The following is a 19,736-nucleotide window of genomic DNA, read 5'->3' on the forward strand; positions in this document are numbered from 1 at the left end:
CGTTGGTCAAAATAAGCATGAGCGTTGCAGAAGCATCCCTGTCAACCCCCTTTTCAGTGGCAACCTTTTTACAGACCAATACGGACCTTGTTGGTCACCCCGTGGCCTTATAAATCTCAAAGTTCGCCCTACAAAGTCCCATCACAAGGGAGAATCACAAACAAATATACAATTTGTCTAGCCAGTGTAGGGGTGTTACGGGAGGGCAACGGACAAGCTCACAGGGGTGTCCACATCCACGTCCGCAAACGGTTACCACCCTGGGGGGGCTGTGGGGGGATGCTGGGATCCCACACAGCCCCACCCCTCGGTGGCAAATTGGTATAAAAGGCGGGGAACGAGAGGGCTCGTGGTTCAGTGTTGGGGAGCTAAGGAGGGAAGAACCAGTGAAGAAGACTGGCAGATAGGCCCTGGAACTCCTCTGACTCGCCGTCCTTCTCAGGACCTGAGGTCGCAAACGGGTTTTGATTCCGCACCAGGGTCGCAAATGGGTAACTGTAACCGTACCCGGCCGGGTACGGGTACCCGTTCCCTACCCGTACCCTACCCGAAATTAGTGACAAACGGTGACTCACAAGTGACTCACGGCCTACCCGTACCCGGCCGCACCAGGCTCGCAAACGGCTACCCGTACCCGGCCGGGTACGGGTAGCCGGGTATCGGGTACCCAGTTGCGACCTCTGCTGAGGACGGCTGCTTCCTGAGGACGGCTGCTTGTGTTGTGGCCGAAACGTCGTGATAATTGTATTTTATTATGTTTTATTTTTATTATTTCCCTTCTACGTGACCTTACCGAAAGAACCAAGAAGAGGTGGAATGCTTTGATGTTGTGTACTGGGCGAGTGGTCCACTTAAAATATATATCCTTAGTTCAATGGGCTTTACTTGGGGGGTGGGATATAAGCCTCAGATTAAATTCGGTCAAAAAACCCTAAATATTTCAAGAGCCGCAATATGCATGTGAATACAAGACGGCGGTCATTAATGAGCCACAGGTTGCTGAACCCCTGCAGATGAACTGTACTTCTATGGTAAATTGTTCTCCCATGGTGAACAGGACTTCTATGGAAAACTGGACTTCCATGTTGAACTGGATTTCCATGGTAAACTGGACTTCCATGGTGAACTGGACTTCCATGGTAAACTGGACTAACATGAACTGGATTTCCATAGTTAACTGGATTTACATGAACTGGATTTCCATGATGAACTGGATTTCCATGGTGAACTGGATTTCCATGGTGAATTGGATTTCCATGGTGAACTGGATTTCCATGGTGAACTGAACTATGATAAACTGGACTTCTATGGTGAACTGGATTTCCATGGTGAACTGGATTTCCATGGTGAACTGAAATTCCACGGTGAACTGGATTTCCATGGTGAACTGGACTTCCATGGTCAGAGCCGCAGGTTGCCGACCCCTGCGACTAATCAAAGTGCCTTAAGTAAAGGATAGAAAACACACGCAATGATATTGTGTTAATTTTATTGAGAATTATAACTCAAAAAAATGCGAGGGACGTACACTTGAATGTGAAACGTTTAGCACAAGCCTACCGATATCTTTAATAAGAGTAATTGAGACGCAATGTCAAAGAGAGACACACAGCCGGTGGTGGGATTTTGCTATGGTTCCCAAAACGGCGCCTGTGACCGATCGTAGCCTCCGTGGAGTTGGGACTGCCAGCAACAAGGCGCTTTCTTCAGTACAAGTATATATTTTTTTATCGTTCAAACCTGTAAATTCTGAGAAGTCATCACAAGACAAATTAATGCGGGCTCGAAAAAAAACACAAATTAAACACACAGGCACGTGTGCAGCATAGTTGTATTAAACCGTCTCAGCCTTATCCAGACCACCAGCTCAAAATAACTGAACGTGGCCATTTTGTCATTTCGGCCTACCAACCCAAATTGTTGAGAAAATGTGGCCCCTCCCAATGTCCTCTCTCCGTATACAGGACACACACACAGACGTCTGCAGCGAAAGTTGTACGGCACCAATGAGTCCCAAGGACAATTTAATCTGGTCGGTCAACAGTTTTGTTAGTTTCTTGATGGGATGGTGACATTCCCCCTCCCCAACCCCTCAAAACTCTTGCGTTTGTGGATCTGTATGACAAATTATCACTCAATTATCCTTGTGCCAGGGGTCTCGATAAGGCCAAGCCAGCGTTTGGTTGTTTCCTTCAGTGTCACTACGTGCACACGATTCGTCCCTCCCCCACTCCCCCCACCCCCCTTTTGAGACTCCGACTGCAAGAGGTCTCGCGTCGTCCGGTCAAGCGATGAAGTCGCAGAACCACATCGATACATGTCTCCTCTCCAATACGGGGTTCTCAACACGACCGCCAAACAGCAGGCCTTCAGAGAGAGTGTGGAAGATAGCAAGCCGCCTGTACACCCTTCAGGCGTGGAATCGGCCAAATGAAAAGACAACGTTCAGTATTGTTACCGATTACTCAATTGGGATTACACATAGCAAATACATAGCTCCCTGCTGGCAGGGTAATGCACGAATGCAGGCCAGATGCCGATTCACCTCGTCACACAGGGACAGCTGCTGCTGGGGGTGCCCCTTTCAAATGCGCCGAGGTGTGACGCCAGTCGCTTTTTGCGTTTGAAGGGCGCAAAATCAAACAAACCATTGCTGCGATTTCGTTTCGGTGCAGTCACGGGGGGGGGGGGGGGCTGTACTTGAGAACCTGGTTTTATTAGGGGAGGAAGCCAAATCTTTGATACAAACCCAGGTGTTCAGAATTGTGGGCTCGGTTGATTTAAGCATGGGCATCACCTTCCCCATGAGCCACCCACACACAGCTCCAATACGTCCTTTTAAATGCAAGTTATTATTTTAAGACGCGTTTTGTTTTACCCAGGAGAGCCACACAACTCTTTTTCGGGAGGGTCCTGTGTGCGTGGTTGTGATTTTAACAGGAGGGACTATGATGATAATGCTACTGCTGCTGCGTGCGATCCCAATCGAGTGATCTGCCGGTAATTTTCCCCGCAACGAGATGTTCGGCAAACACCAGTTAGAGTGTGTAAATTTTGTTGGTTTAAGCGTTGGAGCAATTTGGTATCAAAAGTTTATCTGATTGCAATGACAAAATAACACACGTCCTTTTTATATTTTGTGGAAGCGTTCTATTGCCAGGTCACGTCACAGTCCAGATTTTGGCACCATGCACGCTGCAGGGTGAACCAAGGTAACAGTCATTAAGCACGAAAGAGGGCAAAGATTTTGTCTCTCTATGTCCATAGCCTGGAAATCATTGTCAAGATGTCCCGACAACCAGCACACACGTCCTGTGAGGATTGGTGCATGGTGGGTTATGTGCCGCGAGCGTGGTGCACGGTGTGGTGTGCAGTGTGGTGCACTGCAAGGTGTGTGGATTGGGGCACAGTGCATAGTGGAATGTGTGCGTGGAGTGGTGTACGGTGCGGTGCGTGTGGTGTGCATGGTGAGGTATGTAGCCAGTGTGGTGCACGGTGCGGTGAGTGGTGCAAGGTGGGGGGTGTGTGGTGAGTACGGTGCACGGTACGGTATGAAGTGGTGTAGCCGGACCAATGAGCAGCCGTGTAACGTGGAGCATGCGTTCACAACGGCACCGTCACCGCTCGCTATGCAAGCCGGCTGTGCTGCGCCGAGATAAACACCTGCAACTAGACACACGCATCAAACAATTGCTGCCACCTCGACTACCGTTTGGTAGGTCTCCGTTGCAAAACAATTAAAGACGAGTAATCACAAAGCTATTTCGCTTGGGTTGTGTCAATGCCAAATCGATATAATAATGCCGTCCCAGTGCCGGGCTTGAACCAGGCCAACTTTGCTGGGAGGCTTGCCCCAGATGGACGACGGCAAAGAATGCTCCGATGTCGTCAAGAGTATGTTCGTCGCACGGCCGCCAATGTTTACCAAGGAGCTTGCAATCATGTCTCTACCTTTATTGTTGTCCCGACTTGTAAAAAAAAAAGTGGTTGTAGAAGAAAAGGCCGTGAGGGGGGGGTACGGAACGATCGTGAGCGATGGCATCACCGCATCGAGCCAGTGCGATTCTTTGTGGTGCTCTGTGAAGACTCACGCCACACACGGAATCAGGTCAAGGTCACACTCACGGCCGCCCCACTTTACCCAGACATGCGGCGAAGACGCAGCAGCAGCAGCAGCAACAACATCAACAAAAACAGAGGTGTGGAGAATCGACCCGATAAAAATGGGAGAGCGTTCGTTTCGAATCAGAACGGGCGGCAGCCGAGTGACAACACGGGAGCACGGGAATGGCGGCAGAGAGAGACCCGGCACGGAGCGTCACTCGGGTGCGGCCTGGGGCCAAGCACCGGGCCCGGCGCGGTCCCGTTAATCTAAACTCATGTCCTCCTCCTCGTCCTTCTTGTCTCCGGATGGCTCCACGTCGCCGCTCGGCGCTCCCTCCGTGGGGCCGGCGCCACCGGGCCGGCCCTGCATGGCGCGAGCAAATCCTTCAACGTCTACGGGGGAAGGAAGGTGGGCGAGGGTGGTGGGGGGGGGGGGGGTTTGAGAGGGGGGAAGAGGTGGAACACGGGAGGGCAGGAGGATAAATACAAACAGCACTCACGACGCGCAGACCACAGAGGTGATTGGAAGAAGGCGGAGCTTCAATGCCGCCCAGTTCGGTGGTGGCACCGTCCAACTAGGAGCGCCTCTCCTTCTCGAGGGCATGCGAAAAGCAAATTACATTACGCGAGTGTGCGTCGTGTCTCGTAACGCCTTAGTACCTCCTGTGTAAGCGTATAACGTTGCACCGATACACAAATTCCGCACTACACACACTAATACTGCACTACACACTACTACCTATACAAAACATAAACACTCATACTGCACAAGGCAAATACTTCACACAACACGGCAGTGCTGCTGATGATGGTGGTGGTGCTACTGGAGATGACGGTGGTGCTGGTGATGGTGCAAGAGATGATGGTGGTGCCGGTGCTAGAGATGGTATTGCTTGTGGTGGTGGGCGAGAATGGTGGTTCTGGTGCTGGAGATTATGATGGTGGTGCTGGTGATGAGCAGTGTAATCACCTCCATGGCCGGCTGCTTGGACGGCCTCATCCGGGAGCCCAAACTGGGACATGAGCGGACCCAGCTGCCCCGACCCCAGCGCGGCACTGAACATGCTCATGGCCTGCTGGGCACAAAGAGCGGCGAGGGAGCCACGGTTAAACTTACACAGCTGGGCATAGAGAGGGGGCATGAGAGCCACGGATACACTCATGCAAATGGGCACACAAGCTTATACACATGTAATGTGAGGATATATCCGGGCCGCTGACGGATCACAACTTGTCACGATGATTGGCTCTGCCGGTCCAGGTCCATAGCCAATGGGGGGAAGCCTAGGGGCGTGGCTCTGACGTAACCGGAAGGTGACATCTGTAAATAGAGGATTGGTTCTGCTGGCTTTAGCCACAGCCAATGGGGAGACGAGTCAGGGGCGTGGTCCCGGGAGCCTACGATGGAGTCTGGAAGATTCCATAGAGGCTAACCAGGATTGGTGGAAAGGTACCACGTGACCCGGGTAGTAAATAGGGGTGGAGACGAACAACACGTGGTCAGAACTGGAACGAACGGAGGGAGAGGCCACGCGAGAGCGGGGGTCCAGGCTGCCACGTGGCTGCGCGTGTCTCTCCCTCTCTCTATCCCTCTCACGCTGTCTGTCAGCAGCGTGAAGGAGTGTTGTAAAGAAAGACAAATAAAGACCGGATTCCAGAAGTCGCTTCCACGACCTTTATTACACACACACTCCTCACACACGGCAGGGGAGGGCGGGTGGAGGGGTGTGGTTTAGGGTGGCTGGGTACTGCCCCTCACCTGCTGAAACTGCGGGGAGCTCATCGTGCTCTGGATCTCGTCGGGCGACAGGGGCAGGGCCTCTCCGGCCGGCAGAAACGGCAGCAGCCGCTGTTGCACCTCGGGGTTGGCCAGGATGGGTGCCATGATGTCGGGCGTGAGCACCGCAGCCAGGTCCAGGGCTGAAGTCCCAGGGGGGAATCGGGGTATCGGGGGGTGGAGGGGGTTCCAAAAGTCAGGAACCGGGGAGCAAATCCAGTGGAATGACAGTCACAAGTACACCGGTTAGCCCCCCCCTCCCCTGGAATTGAACCGGCGACCTTTGGATTGCAGGTCCAGTCGAGCTGAGAACCGGGGCAGAGAGCCGTCTCTTGGTTCTCTCAGTTAAAGAGGTTACAGGTTAGTTTAATACGTAGGCTTTCGCGACCAATATTATTCATAATCAACGTTTTTGGGTTTAGATCGCGTTATTTATAAATGTGTCGTAACCCTCGACCACCCGACACGGCCAATCAGTAAAAAAGTGTCACGTTGACAAAAGACAAATAGTTCACTGCTTTAGCCCACCTGTGTGTTGAAGCGTGAAACCACAACATTTACAATTTAAGTACGACGTTTCGCTGGTAATTGCATCCAGCATCATTGGGCAATTCGCCAGAATGTTATAGGTTACACGCTAAACAACGACGGAATTTAACCGCCCGCAGAGCAACAACCGAGCAGTCATCCTCAAGAGCGCTGCTCCAACCGCCGCTGATGTGCGCAGCGTCGCTCGTTACCCAAGCCGCGCGATCACTGCGTGGAAACGGCGGCTCAACATCGACTCGGGAGAGCGAACCATTCCCCGTGTGACTTGGCAACGAGAGAGGCAACACACGTCAGCGGTGGAGGAGCGTTCTTGATGGCGGCTGGCAAGATGTTAACTACCTCGCATGGTATACAGGAGGTCTTGGGTTCGATTCCAACCACGACGATGCCTGTTGCATATTTGGAGTTTGGTTGCGTGTATTTTTCTCCGAGTCGTCTGATTTTTCTCTCCACATTTATAAACATGCGTCGAGAGTATTTTGGTTGCTATACATTTCCACGTGATAAGCCACTTTGTTGAGCTATCATGTGAGGCCAGGTCGCTTCCGAGAGAAACGGCAATACAGCTCAGTGGGCCTTACCTGTTTAAACAAAAACAGTTTCATCGTTTAGTTTCAACGGTGATAATCACTAACCTACCCAGGAAGGCCATTCCCGGTACTAAGGCTCTTATTCAAAGAGTCCTGCATTGGAATATTATGGACAATGCCAGTCACATTGTATGTTTGTTGTTGTTAGCCATGTCGCAGAAACTAGAAAACCTGGAGGGAAACCCGTGCCGTGAAGCTCGCGTGTTCAAATAAAAAAAACCCAGATGCACAGCAGCGCTGGTTAAGCGCTCCGAAACATTTCATCACCATTGGACACCTTGGCCACCACGCGAACAGGGCTCAAACCCAGGTCCCCTCAAAGAGTTGCTGCTGGCTGAGGTTCTGATGCGGTCATTGTAAGCCTGCCTCAAGACACCCGGCTCTACTATGGGGCTCGATCCCCAGGTCCTCAGGACGTGCCGGCTTAGTGACCCGGACACGGCCGTTACGAGCCACACTTACCGGGCTGCGTGGCCGTGGCCCCCGGTGACGTGGGCACGTTCATGCTGGTGAGGATGCTCTGCAGGTCCGACAGCTGGATGGGTTGTGTGGGCACCGCGGTTGGCACGGTGGGCAGCATGGTGGGGGCAGTGGCGGGGACGGGCGTGGCGGTGGCGGCGGTGGGGACTGGCGTAACTGGTGGGACCGGCGTGACCGACGGGGGGGTCTCGGCGGTCGGCACGGCAGTGGTCGTGGTGGTGGTGGTGGTGGCGGTGGAGGAGGAGGAAGAGGCTGAGGCCGAGGAGGCCGAGGCGGCGGCAGGGCGGGCCGAGGAGACGGAGCGTGCCAGGGAACCCACCTGGCCCCGCGAGCTGCGAAGAGGACAAGCGCGGTCACGCAACGGCGGCGAGATATTAACTACCTCTCGCCTGGTACGCAGGAGGTCGCGGGTTCGATCCCGAACTGGTGTGGTGACTGAGAAAGAGGAAGGCAAGCCATGTATCACAGCGCGCGCATCACTACTACAGTGCCAGTACTACAGCACCAGCTTCCAGCATCACCGAACAATGCTGCCAACACCCACGAACAATGCTGCCAACACCCACGCGCCTCTCAGAATATCAGTACATCCCACGAGGACAGCGATGCGTTGTTCAGCAAAAAATGTTACGTGCGAACGCGCGTTAAACGGGGGAGTTCCTGCACTTGCTGTGGAGATGCAGGGGGGAGGGAGGGAGGGTGCGAGGGAAGGAACTCACCCCGACGAGTGACCAGATCCCAGCAGTCCGGCCAGGGCCCCGAGTCCTCCTCATGACGACAAACAAAACGCACACGCTCGCTTAGTGGGTTACGCGACACTCCTTGCCCTTTCACTCCAGGCCCTCTCTCTCTCTGACATCTCCAGCTGGGCATGGCTCAACCGATGAGCCCCACTGAAGGTGAACATGCCCCCAGTCTTTCGTGCTGCCTGATGGTATTCACGCAGCCGAACGCTTGACCAAAGTATTCGTGAGTGATCAGCACCCAGCTGTAAAAAAAAACTCTACTGTCATTTACTCCTCCTGCGATCCACTCATCTAGTCATCTACTCCTCTAGCCCACTAAACCTCTAGTCATGTGCTCCTTTCGAAACGTGCCCAACAGCTTAGCCTAGGCCAGGGGTCGGCAACCTACGGCTCCGGAGCCGCATGCGGCTCTTTACGGGCTGCTTCTTGACGATATGTACGTATGTATTGCGGCTCTTGAAATACTGAATTTTGTACCGAATTGGAAAGAAATGGCTCTTCTTGTTATTTTGGTTGCCGACCCCTGGCCTAGGCGGTCACTAATGGTCACCCGCTCTTAAGGCCGGAGTTACGGGCATCCCTTGGCCGAGAACTCCGAGGCTCTGGAGAGCTCCACATTCGAGTGCTCGGCCAATCCCTTGGTAAGCTACATCAATCAATTCATTTTTATTTTACCATGTAAGGCCCACTGAGCTATGAAGCGACTTGGCCACAAGTGATAGCTTAACGAAGTGGCTTATCACGTGGACATTTATAGCGGCCAAATACTCTGAACGTATGTTGATTATAAATGTGGAGGGAAAAACCGGAGGACATGGAGAAAAATCCATGCGATCACGGTGAGAGACATTTGGGTCGGGATTGAACCCATGACCTCCTGCATCTCGCCACTGCGGCACCCTTAGAGAGGACGCATGACAGAGTACACTAGGGAGCCCGGAGAAAACCCACACGAGGGGGGAGACAAGGGAGCGAGAGGGGGGGAGGGTGAGAGGGAGGAGCGAGGGGGCGGCAGTGAGAGGGGAGAGCGAGTGAGCAGAAGGTGGAAGGTCTCACCAAGCCCGCCAAGACCGCTGGCGCCCATGAGCTGCATCAGCTGCTGCTGGTCCATGTTGCCCAGGAGGCTCTGCAGGCCTCCTTCACCTGCCAAGAAGCGGGCACAACTGCACAATGTGCGACACAGCGGCGCCTTGCAAGGAAGAGTAGCGTGGAGGAGCAGTGCGGAGTAGAGGTGCAGTGGTGTGGAGGAGAGGAGGAATAGTGTGGAGGAATCTGAGAAGCATTGTGGAGGAGCCCTGGGGACACTGTCCCACCACGCGCAGCGACACGGAGGCAAGCTCATAGTAATTAGGTTCATCTTCTTGGTTCTTTCGGTAAAGTCACGTAGAAGGGAAGTAATAAAATAATAAAAATAAAACATAATAAAATAATTCTCACGACGTTTCGGCCATAAAAATAAAACATAATAAAATAATTATCACGACGTTTCGGCCACATCGAATTATTTTATTATGTTTTATTTGTATTATTTCTCTTCTACGTGACTTTACCGAAAGAACCAAGAAGATGAATCCCTGCAGTCACGAAAGCTTTAAATCGAAATTTCACGCACAGCTCTTCGCATTCGTAGGGGCGGTGACGTGGCCCAGCGGTAGTGTGTTTGTCGCCTATTGCAGAGGTTTGCAGTTTGAAGTGAAAAAATGAATTGCGTCTCCAGCTGTGACGTGCATCAGAGTGTGCCGGGCAGACCGGTCGCCATGCACGTGCTAGAGGAGGAGGCTGTCACATGGCTCTGTGGTTACGTAGGCCGACGTCCACTCACATATGAAAATGACGTAAAAAGTAGCAATTTAATTATTAATTTTTCTAGTGTATCTGGTGCTGTGTGTAAAAGCATTCGCTAAATAAATGCATCTCGGGGGAAGAGCGAATCGATATCGGCTCGGCAGGCAAGCAGGCTCCCTAGCCGGGCCCGGTGTGAGTGGGTGATCCCCTGGTGCGGTGTGCAGTACGAGTGACAGAACCCCCCCCCACCCCCGTGTGGTGAGCCCTGTGGGGAATGGAGGCGCAGTGGTTAGCGGCGCCACGCTACATGCCCGGCGACCCGAGTTCAATTCCCGGTCACAGCCATTACCAGTGACGATTATCTGAACTGGTCCTGGGCCTCCGCTAGGTCGACTCTACCTCAAATGAACCTGGTGCGGTGTGTAAACATCGCCACTCGGGAGAAAAAGGTGATCGGGCGTGGTGGTAGCCACCCACCCCCTCGTGTGCCGTGCCGGCCTTCATAGGTGCTGCTCGCTAACAGCACTTGCCCCAACAGTCTGTTGAGACTATACGGGGGATCTTTAGTGTGCCCTGTGGTGGTTTTCCCAGTGCCACTGCCACGTGGCATGGTGATTTAGGGACAGGGTGACCGCCCCCCCCTGCCGCCTTCCCCACGATGCGGTGAGCAACCCCTGCCCCGGCCATACCGCCCAGGGCCGCCAGGTCGCTGGAGAGTCCGTGCGAGGACGATCCGCTCCCGACCGAGCCCGGCACGGGAGGGTTGTTGAGCAGGTCGTTCACCTTCTTGCACAACTCGTCATCCTTGTCCGTCTTGGGTTCCTGCGACAAGAGGAGCACAAGGGGGGAGATGAGGGCACGTGGGGGGAGATCGGGGCAAGTGGTGGGAGATCACAGACCACGGAGGTCACATGTGGGTGAGGAGTGGGGAGTTAAATAAGATAAAATTAAAATAAATCACGACGTTTCGAACGCAACACAAGCGTTCGTCATCAAGTGGAAATGGGGTACAACATAGCGAGGGAACACATAGGGTGGACATCACGCACATAGAGAACGGTAAACTGAAAAATTTTCTTGGATTTTCTGTTTGCACATAGTCACTATAAGATGTATTCTTGTTCATGTTTTAGTTTTTTGTTTGTTGCGGTTGCACCCGATTCAAGAGCCGAATGGCTCACAGGGCTATACCTAATAAATTAACTTGAACAACCCTAGAAACATAATGAATTATGTTCATTTTGTTTCTAGGGTTGTTGAGTGCTTGCCTCTCATCTTTTTGTTGAATTTTCCTCCGTGCAGTTTACCGTTCTCTATGTGCTATGAGCGTGATGTCCCCCTATGTGTTGCCTCGCTATGTTTTACCCCATTTTCACCTGATGATGATCGCTTTTGTTGCGTTCGAAACGTCGGGATTTATTTTATTTTATTTAGTTATATTTTATTTCTACATACCAATGAGTATAGTAATTTCTGCAGTCACGAAAGCTTCAATTCTATATGAGTGGTGAGTTATCCGAGTTGTGGTGAGTAGTGATGAGTTCTGATGAGGGCGAGTTTTGGCCAGTTGTGCAGAAAGGTGAAGGTGATAGGTAGCGAGGGGGAGGTAACTTGTGAGGGGTGGTGAGGGTGTGGTGGTGATGGAGAGAGTAGTGGTGAGGTGAGGGCGAGATGTGAGGCAGTCCCTCCAGAAAAACGCGGAGTTTTTTGGTGATTGTTGCGGGCAAAAATCGTTGATTATGCGGCACGTTTTCTTTAAAAATGCGATGGAATATGCGGGATATTTGTGCAATTTTATGCGATTAAATTGTGGGAACTTGCAAAAATTGCGGGAACTTGCAAAAATTGCGGGAACTTGCAAAAACTGCGGTTTGATGAAAAAGATTAAAAAAAGTGATTCCCCCAACACCCTATTCACTAGGCTACTACTTTAATGTAAAGAGTCATTTCTTATTACTTCCTATGATAAGCAAGCATACTACATCACAGAAAGTGCTGGGAATATTTAAGTTCTCATCTTGTTTTATTTCAGACCTTAACAAACAGATGGCTCAAACTTACAAAACATTGAGTCGAACAAGTTCTGTAGCTTTACAAAATGAATATGCTACAACTTCTGTAAAAATGAATAAATAAAATATTAAAAAATAAAATGTGTGCTTCCTGTTTTACTTTACAGAGGTAGCTATGCAAAATAATTTGCCCCCACTGTCATGTAACACACTGGGGAACTGCTTTGCGCGGTCTTTTGCGCTTATGTTTGTTGGCAAATGAGAAAGATTTGCGGGCTTCATCATGGTTTCATTGGCATCGCGGGGTTTGCAGCTTTTCAATGATGTCGCGTAATCAGTGACGTCACTTCATAACGTTCCCATGGCAACAGGGGAAATGGCTGCGCTTGTGTGAAGTAAACGCAACATTTTTCAACTTTCTGCTAAGATATATATGACTTTTTGCAACGAAAATGCAGGGATTATGAAATCATGCAAGCCCGCATATTTTGCGCGTGGAAATCTGCAATTTATGCGGCGAAAGTGCGGCGTATTTGAAAAAACGCGCCCCCCGCATAAATATGCGGACTTTGGCTGATTTTGCGTGAAATCTTGCGATCGCATAATCGCGTTTTTCTGGAGGGACTGGTGAGGGGTGTCTTGAGGATGAACGACGGCGAGTTGTGAGGCGTGGCGAGGGTACATGGTGACGAGGTGATGGTGAGTTGTGAGGGGTGGCGAGGACGAGCGGTGCGTGGTGTCGATGGCGGGCGGGTGCGTGGTGGCGAGCTACAGTGGCAGTGTGAGCGACTGCTGCCGCGTGTCGTGGTGTTGGCGACGAGGTGGCGGGGAGGGGAGGGCCTGAGCAAGCTGAGCAAGTCTCTCACCTGCATCCAGAAGAAGAGTCGCCGGGACCCGGCTTTGAACTTGAGCACGAACACGCGGCCTGTGGTGCACTGCGGCACGCGCTTGAACTCGCAGTCGTCCGGGAAGATGATCAGATCCTGCGCGGACACGGCGTGGGCTTCTTAGATCACAAGCAAAAAAAGCAAAAGGCCCAACGGCGGCGGCAGAGGGAGGCCGGGTGGTCACGTGGCACGGAGCTGGCGTGTGGCAGAGGTCGCAAACGGGTTTTGATTCCTTACCCGTACCCAGCCGCACCAGGGTCGCAAACGGGTACCCGTACCCTACCCGATACCCGGCTACCCGTACCCGGCCAGGTATCGGGTAGGGTACGGGTATCGGGTACCCGATTGCGACCTCTGGGATGAAGCCATGTTGCAGGCGCGGGTGGGTTGATTCTAGGAACTTGAATTGTGAGAAGAGACAAGACGTTGGGAAATTAGTGACAAACGGTGACTCACCAGTGACTCACGGTCTACCCGTACCCAGCCGCACCAGGGTCGCAAACGGGTACCCGTACCCGGCCGGGTACGGGTAGCCGGGTATCGGGTAGGGTACGGGTATCGGGTACCCGAATGCGACCTCTGGCATGTGGTCGCAACGCCCGTTGCAGATTGTCTTCATATTCAAACGAACAGGCCGCCCTGGGAATTACTGCTGTGTGCGTATTAACCGTTAAATACTACGCGCCGTCTGCTTTGCTGGCAATGGACGTTAAAGATCTCCCGACGACGCTCGAAACGAGCGAGCCATTTTGTGAGTGTCATGGTCCAAAATGTGCCAAATTATAAAATTGCCCTGTAAATTACTCAAAAGGAACTACACATAGCAGCAGTCATCGCGCCTCCCCCTCCCCCCCCGAATAGACACCAGGTGGCGAGATGTTAACTACCCCGCCTGGTATGAAGGAGGTCGTGGATTCGATTCCAAACCATGACGCCTGTATATTTGCTTGGAGTTTGCGTGTTCTCCCCATGGTTGCGTGGATTTTTCTCCGGATCCTCTGGTTTTCCCCCTCCACATTTAAGTTCAACATGCGTTTTGAGCATTTGGCTACTATTAATTCCCACGTGGTAAGCCACGTCATTGAGCTATCGTTTGTGGCCAGGTCGCTTCTGAAAAAGAGCTATATAGCTCAGTGGGCCTTACCTGGTAAAAGATAATAGAGTATAGTTTTAGTTTAGACTGTGAAAGACAGTAGCGCCTTCCTTCATAACAACCTTGAGCTTGTGAGCATGACAGAGTGAATACCAACTGCATCGTTGAGGAGTATATCTTGTAAGCGATGTCTCGTGAATGTAACTGTGATAACAATGTAACAATTATTAAGCCACATAAACTGTGAATTTCCTGTAACTTAATCGTTCGTGTTTCCAAAATAATGTACATCATAATTATTACGTAGCAAATACCGCCCCTAAAGGCAAATTAAGTTTTGTGACGCTATGGTTGCTCTTCATGGCCGCGTGTCTATGATGCTGTGTGGTTATGGTGGTGCGTCTACGTGTGTCTATAGGTGTGTCTATGTGTGTGGCTATGGTTGTGTGTGTGTGGCCATGGTTTTGTGTCTATAGGTGTGTCTGTGGCTATGGAGCAGTGTCTGTGCGTGGCTACGATGCTGTATCTACGTGTCTATAGGTGTGACTGGCTATGGTGCTGTCTACAGGTCAAAAGGCGTCTATTTGTGGATATGGTGCTGTGTCTACAGGTGTCTGTGTGTGGCTACGGTGCTGTATCTACGTGTCTATAGGTGTGACTGGCTATGGTGCTGTGTCTACGTGTCAATAGGCGTCTGTTTGTGGATATGGTGCTGTGTCTACAGGTGTCTGTGTGTGGCTACGGTGCTGTATCTACGTGTCTATATGTGTGACTGGCTATGGTGGTGTGTCTACGTGTCAATAGGCGTCTGTTTGTGGATATGGTGCTGTGTCTACAGGAGTTTGTGTGTGGCGATGGAGCTGTCTGTGTGGCTATGGAGTCGTGTCTGTGTGGCTACGGTGCTGTCTGTACGTAGCTACGGCGCGGTGTCTGTGCATGGCTACAGGTGTATCTGGCTATGTCGCTGTCTCTACAGGTGTCTGTGTGGCTATGCAGCGGTGTCTTTGTGTGGCTACGGAGATGTCGTGTCGCTACAATGCCGTGTCTGCGACTGGCTATTTGTGCTGTGTCTACGCGTGTCCCATAGGTGCGCGCGTCTGTGCCGTGTGAGAAGAGTTCGGCCTTGCCTCCTCGAGCTGGCCCGTGGTGCGGTCGCGCCAGCATAGGTGCAGCAGCGCGTCCTCGCTCTGGTGAACGAACACGAGGCCCTTGCGCGAGTCGGGAGTCACCGTACCGCCACGCAAGCTCATCTTGCCCGCGCGGAACTCCACCAGGTACTTGGAGGCGGCGCCGCGACTCGAGGCGACGGCGCTCGGGAAGAGCGCGCCCGAGGAAGACGACATCGCGCGACACGCGGTAGAGCGAGAGGACACGGGGAGAGAAAGAGAGACGTGGATACGAGCAGGGCAGACGCACGGAGACACGACGGGCAGACACGTGCGTTGCTCCTCCACCCCTCTGCTGCTGGTTCAGCCTCCACCTGCCTTGCGTTCCCTCTACTCTATACACGTTCACTGGCTACTCTCGGTGGCTCGCGCGCGCGTCTTTGTATCTCCCTCTCCCGTGTTTGGTGCGAGCGAGCGAGCGAGACGAGCGCAAGTGACAGCGATGAAACAGCACTTTGTGTTCCACGCCGTTTCCACTTCCGGGTTAACGGGCGGAAATGACGTTTGGCGGTAATGGCGGTGGCGGCACCGCCAAGGGGGGTGGGGTGGGGTGTAGGCCAGGGGGGAGGGGCCGCGGGGGGCAGTGGGGGCTGGGAGACCGCGGCGATTTGCGAGAGAATAAACATGTTTAAAAAATAAATTAAATAATAGAATACGACGTTTCGATTGTAAAAAAGTTTTTTTTAAATTAGCGGTTTTATTAGCAACTTCGTTTAAACTTGATTTGAAGCTTTCCTGACTGCAAGAATTAAACTTTGGTTCTTTCGGTAAATAGTAATAGGTTTTTACCCTTTCAACTGGTACAAAAACTGACACCTTTATACAAGGCATCATGTTTGCAATAACCACAACACAAGCAGTCAAAATGCAAACAAAAAGAAACAACTTTGATAATGATAATGATTTAAATTTCGATTTAAAGCTTTCGTGACTGCAGGGATTCATCTTCTTGGTTCTTTCGGTAAAGTCACGTAGAAGGGAAGTAATAAAATAATAAAAATAAAACATAATAAAACAATTCTCACGACGTTTCGGCCACAACGCAAGCAGCCATCCTCAGGCGAAGAATGAAACACCCCAAGCTTGGAGCGTATATTTAAGCTGGGTTAGAGGGGGGGGAGGTGGGAAGAAGAGCGCCTAAACAAAATAATTTGCATATCAAGAGGAATTCAGCATACGCTCTTCTTCCCACCTCCCCCCCCTCTAACCCAGCTTAAATATACGCTCCAAGCTTGGGGTGTTTCATTCTTCGCCTGAGGATGGCTGCTTGCGTTGTGGCCGAAACGTCGTGAGAATTGTTTTATTATGTTTTATTTTTATTATTTTATTACTTCCCTTCTACGTGACTTTACCGAAAGAACCAAGAAAATGATAATGATATGCACTGTCCTTGAAGTTGATTGGTACACACCCGAGACAGCTTTTCTTAGAGCCTAGCCTCCATTGGTGTTGGACCAGATGACGCCAAAATGCGTACAACTCAAAAACAGCGCACTATCAGAGTATTGAGAGCTCGGGCTAAGCATTTACACTATGAGACATCTCCTTTACCAGTGGCAAAATATAGTGATAGGTTTTTACCCTTTCAACTGGTACAAAAGTTGAGTTGTACGCCTTTTGGCGTCATCTGGTCCAACACCAATGGAGACTAGGCTCTAAGAAAAGCTGTCTCGGGTGTGGACCAATCAACTTCAAGGACAGTGCATACATTATCATTATCAGAGTTGTTTCTTTTTGTTTGCATTTTGACTGCTTGTGTTGTGGTTATTGCAAACATGATGCCTTGTATAAAGGTGGCAGTTTTTGTACCAGTTGAAAGGGTAAACACCTATTACTATATTTTGCCACTAGTAAAGGAGGTCTCATAAAAACTGTTGATAAGAGCTGAGTCCATTGCTCAACCCAAAGCAGAAGATCCCTGGGTTTGATCTTCCACGCAGCTCATGATCCACCCAAAACTGCATCCGCACAAACCATGGCAGATGCTGATTCCTGATGCACAAATGGAAAATGAAAAACTCTCCCAAGTGCGACTGTGGTCTTCCAGAACAAACCGTACAACATTTATCGACATAATGCCCGATCCACAAATACGATGGAGACGTCACAGCGTTACACTCCACTATTCCTGACGCCGTTAACTGGCTTGATCACCTGAATGTGAAATTGTAGTTGTTGCTCTGTATGTACATCAGCCACATGAAAGAAGAAGATTGCTGTTCTAATATCTCCCAGCTGCTCTGCAATCTGCGGCCTGATGCACTGCTGGTCAATCGTCCAAACACAAACCAAGTTCAGCCCTGCTGAGCTTGCAAGATGCGTCGAGATTGGATACAAAAAATACGTTTAATTAGCTGCTTTATCGAGTATAATCATTCACGCATACAATTTCAACACATTAATTAAAAGTAATGAAAGTGATTCCACAGCTCATATTATTGTAATCTAATCAAATAACCTAATTACTTCGATTTAAAGCTTTAGTGACTGCAGGGATCCATCTTCTTGGTTCTTTCGGTAAAGGCACGTAGAATGGAAATAATAAAATAATAAAAATAAAACATAAATAAATAATTCTCACGACGTTTCGGCCACAGGTGAAGAGCAGGTCTGTCGAGTAGACAGACTGTTTCCATTCTACGTGACTTTACCGAAAGAACCAAGAAGATGAACCTAATTACTATGAGCTTGCAGGCTGTTCTCATTCACCTGAATACAAGGGACTGTACGCTGCTTCATTGACGGAAAATGCGTGCATACCACACTCGTGTAAGTGCACTGCAGTCGAAACACAAAGGCATCAATAAGTGGCCCGAGAGTTAATTGAACAGCGTGTGACTGCGACCAATCAGAGGAAACGCTGAGCGACTATAAATGGCCGAACAAGACACCCATTGCGGTGTATCTCGTGCGCGCAGCAAGATGGAGTTTCAACTTCGCTGGGTCGTGGTGCTCTGTGCCGTGGGTGTTTTGTCTGCGGATTCTGACTTCGTGGGTGAGAGTTTCGCACGGTGCACACTGCATATTCCCTCCCTTAAAAAGATCAAGCGTTGAAGGTTCGAAAGAGACTCGTATGCAGTAACGGAATGGTTTGACTTAAAAGTGGTTATTACGTTTTGAAACGAAAGCATCGTTGAGAATCGAACCTCCTTTTCCTGCATTGACTGGCAAGCTTCACACTAGGAGGGTGGATGTGGTATGATATCCCATTTTGAGTAATATTAAAAGTCGCCCGTCACGGATTTGACCATTTGCGAGTTTGCAGACTAACCCCCCTGCTGTGGGCAAGATGTTGGTGTACGTTAGCATTAGTGTTTGACGAATACCGATTTCCATGTACGTTAAGCGTAACCAAATTATTAATTTTGTGCTTTTCTGCTTACTACCTTTACCTACACTCAAATTGCATATTTCTTTCGACTTTCATCTATTTCGTTTACTTGTATTTCAATTCTGTTTTAAATTGACTTCAATTACATTTCTTGGTTTCCATTATGAAAAGGTTTGGTCTTGACCTAGTGTGCTGGACCATGGTCAAACAAGCTTAGGGACTAAATGGCAGATGTGCTGTTATACGAGTGTACGAGATGTTTCTACTCGTATTTTGATGCAATATTAACGCCACATTTGTGCTGTCGATCTTCTCTTGAAGGACATCGCGCTGCCAATCGTGGCTTGAGGGCTATCGATGATGAGGAATTGCCTCCCTCTACGATCCCAGCAGGTATAAGTAATACTTTGCACGTGACACGAGACTGCCACTAGATTAATCTCTTGCGTTTCCTTGTGCCCCGTCTGATTTGTAACCATGTAAACTCTCCGTGATTTGTTTTTTGTTAAGGCAAGACATTTTTAAAGGGAACGCTTCAGGAAGTGTCTCGGCTATAGCAACAACTGTTCAAGGGACACTACCCAAAGCATAGCCTCTTGTCTCAAGAGTAATTTCTCCTTTAAGAGCCCCAGTGTTGACTGGATTATTTTAGAGATTGTAAACATTGGCTTGGTGCTGATTTGGAGACTGATTATTAAAAAAAAAGTATTCTACAAATGACTGCAGAATTGTTACATCCTAATGCAGTGTCGTTTTCTTTCCTGTACTCCAGAACGGATGAGAACATTTGCATTATGGTTGTGCTGGAAGCTGGCTTTGCCTAATTGAGGGATGGGGACGTTAAAATGCTGGGATGCATGGCTCTTCCTTAGGAATGCAGGGACTAATATGAGTGATACCCCTTTTGTACAGACGTAATAAGATGGAAGAGTGTCACGTTTTTGTTTTTTACTGAAATTTCGAATTTGCTGGTTTGGCTTGTGCGTGACCAAGGTGTCACCTACGAGGTGGAGTGCTTCAAAGAGAGGATGTCTGCGAAGGTCGCGAAAAGCGTCCTGCTGGGCTATGGCGCTTCTGATCTCGTCATGAACTCTGCAACTCCTGCATGCAGATTGACAGACTCTGGGCCGTACATCACGTTCAACATCTCGCTCGGAGAATGTGGCACCGTCTTTGAGGTCTCCAATATTAACCTTTCTTTTTTAATGAAAGTACT

General features: G+C 50.3%; 1 protein-coding gene across 6 annotated transcripts; it reads right to left on the reverse strand.

Moving 5' to 3' along the window:
- Positions 1-1,737: 1,737 nt before the first annotated feature.
- On the reverse strand, positions 1,738-15,665 carry ADRM1 (ADRM1 26S proteasome ubiquitin receptor). 6 transcript variants are annotated; one of them, XM_078881995.1, is made up of 9 exons: positions 15,151-15,665; positions 12,910-13,026; positions 10,721-10,853; positions 9,303-9,383; positions 8,220-8,265; positions 7,483-7,832; positions 5,864-6,024; positions 5,075-5,180; positions 1,738-4,497 (listed from the first exon to the last, which is right to left on the reverse strand). In XM_078881995.1, the coding sequence occupies exons 1-9, from the start codon at positions 15,364-15,366 to the stop codon at positions 4,367-4,369; spliced, it is 1,341 nt and encodes a 446-aa protein (XP_078738121.1). In that variant the 5' UTR covers positions 15,367-15,665; the 3' UTR covers positions 1,738-4,366. The 6 variants fall into 6 exon arrangements, with proteins under 6 accessions (XP_078738121.1, XP_078738123.1, XP_078738120.1 ...); XM_078881997.1 differs by having other exon boundaries at positions 5,075-5,177; positions 8,220-8,268; XM_078881994.1 differs by having other exon boundaries at positions 8,220-8,268.
- Positions 15,666-19,736: the final 4,071 nt, after the last annotated feature.

Source organism: Lampetra fluviatilis, chromosome 63 (assembly GCF_964198595.1).
Source record: "Lampetra fluviatilis chromosome 63, kcLamFluv1.1, whole genome shotgun sequence".
Taxonomy (NCBI): domain Eukaryota; kingdom Metazoa; phylum Chordata; class Hyperoartia; order Petromyzontiformes; family Petromyzontidae; genus Lampetra; species Lampetra fluviatilis.

Bases quoted from the DNA above. Each gene is read 5' to 3' on its own strand.
- ADRM1 (XM_078881991.1), bottom strand. From the start codon at position 15,366: ATGTCGTCTTCCTCGGGCGCGCTCTTCCCGAGCGCCGTCGCCTCGAGT. The intron at 13,027-15,150 runs GCAAGGCCGAAC...GTGTCCGCGCAG, and splicing joins CCACGGGCCAGCTCGAGGAG to GATCTGATCATCTTCCCGGA. The intron at 7,833-8,219 runs GTGAGTTCCTTC...TCCTCTTCGCAG, and splicing joins GGATCTGGTCACTCGTCGGG to CTCGCGGGGCCAGGTGGGTT.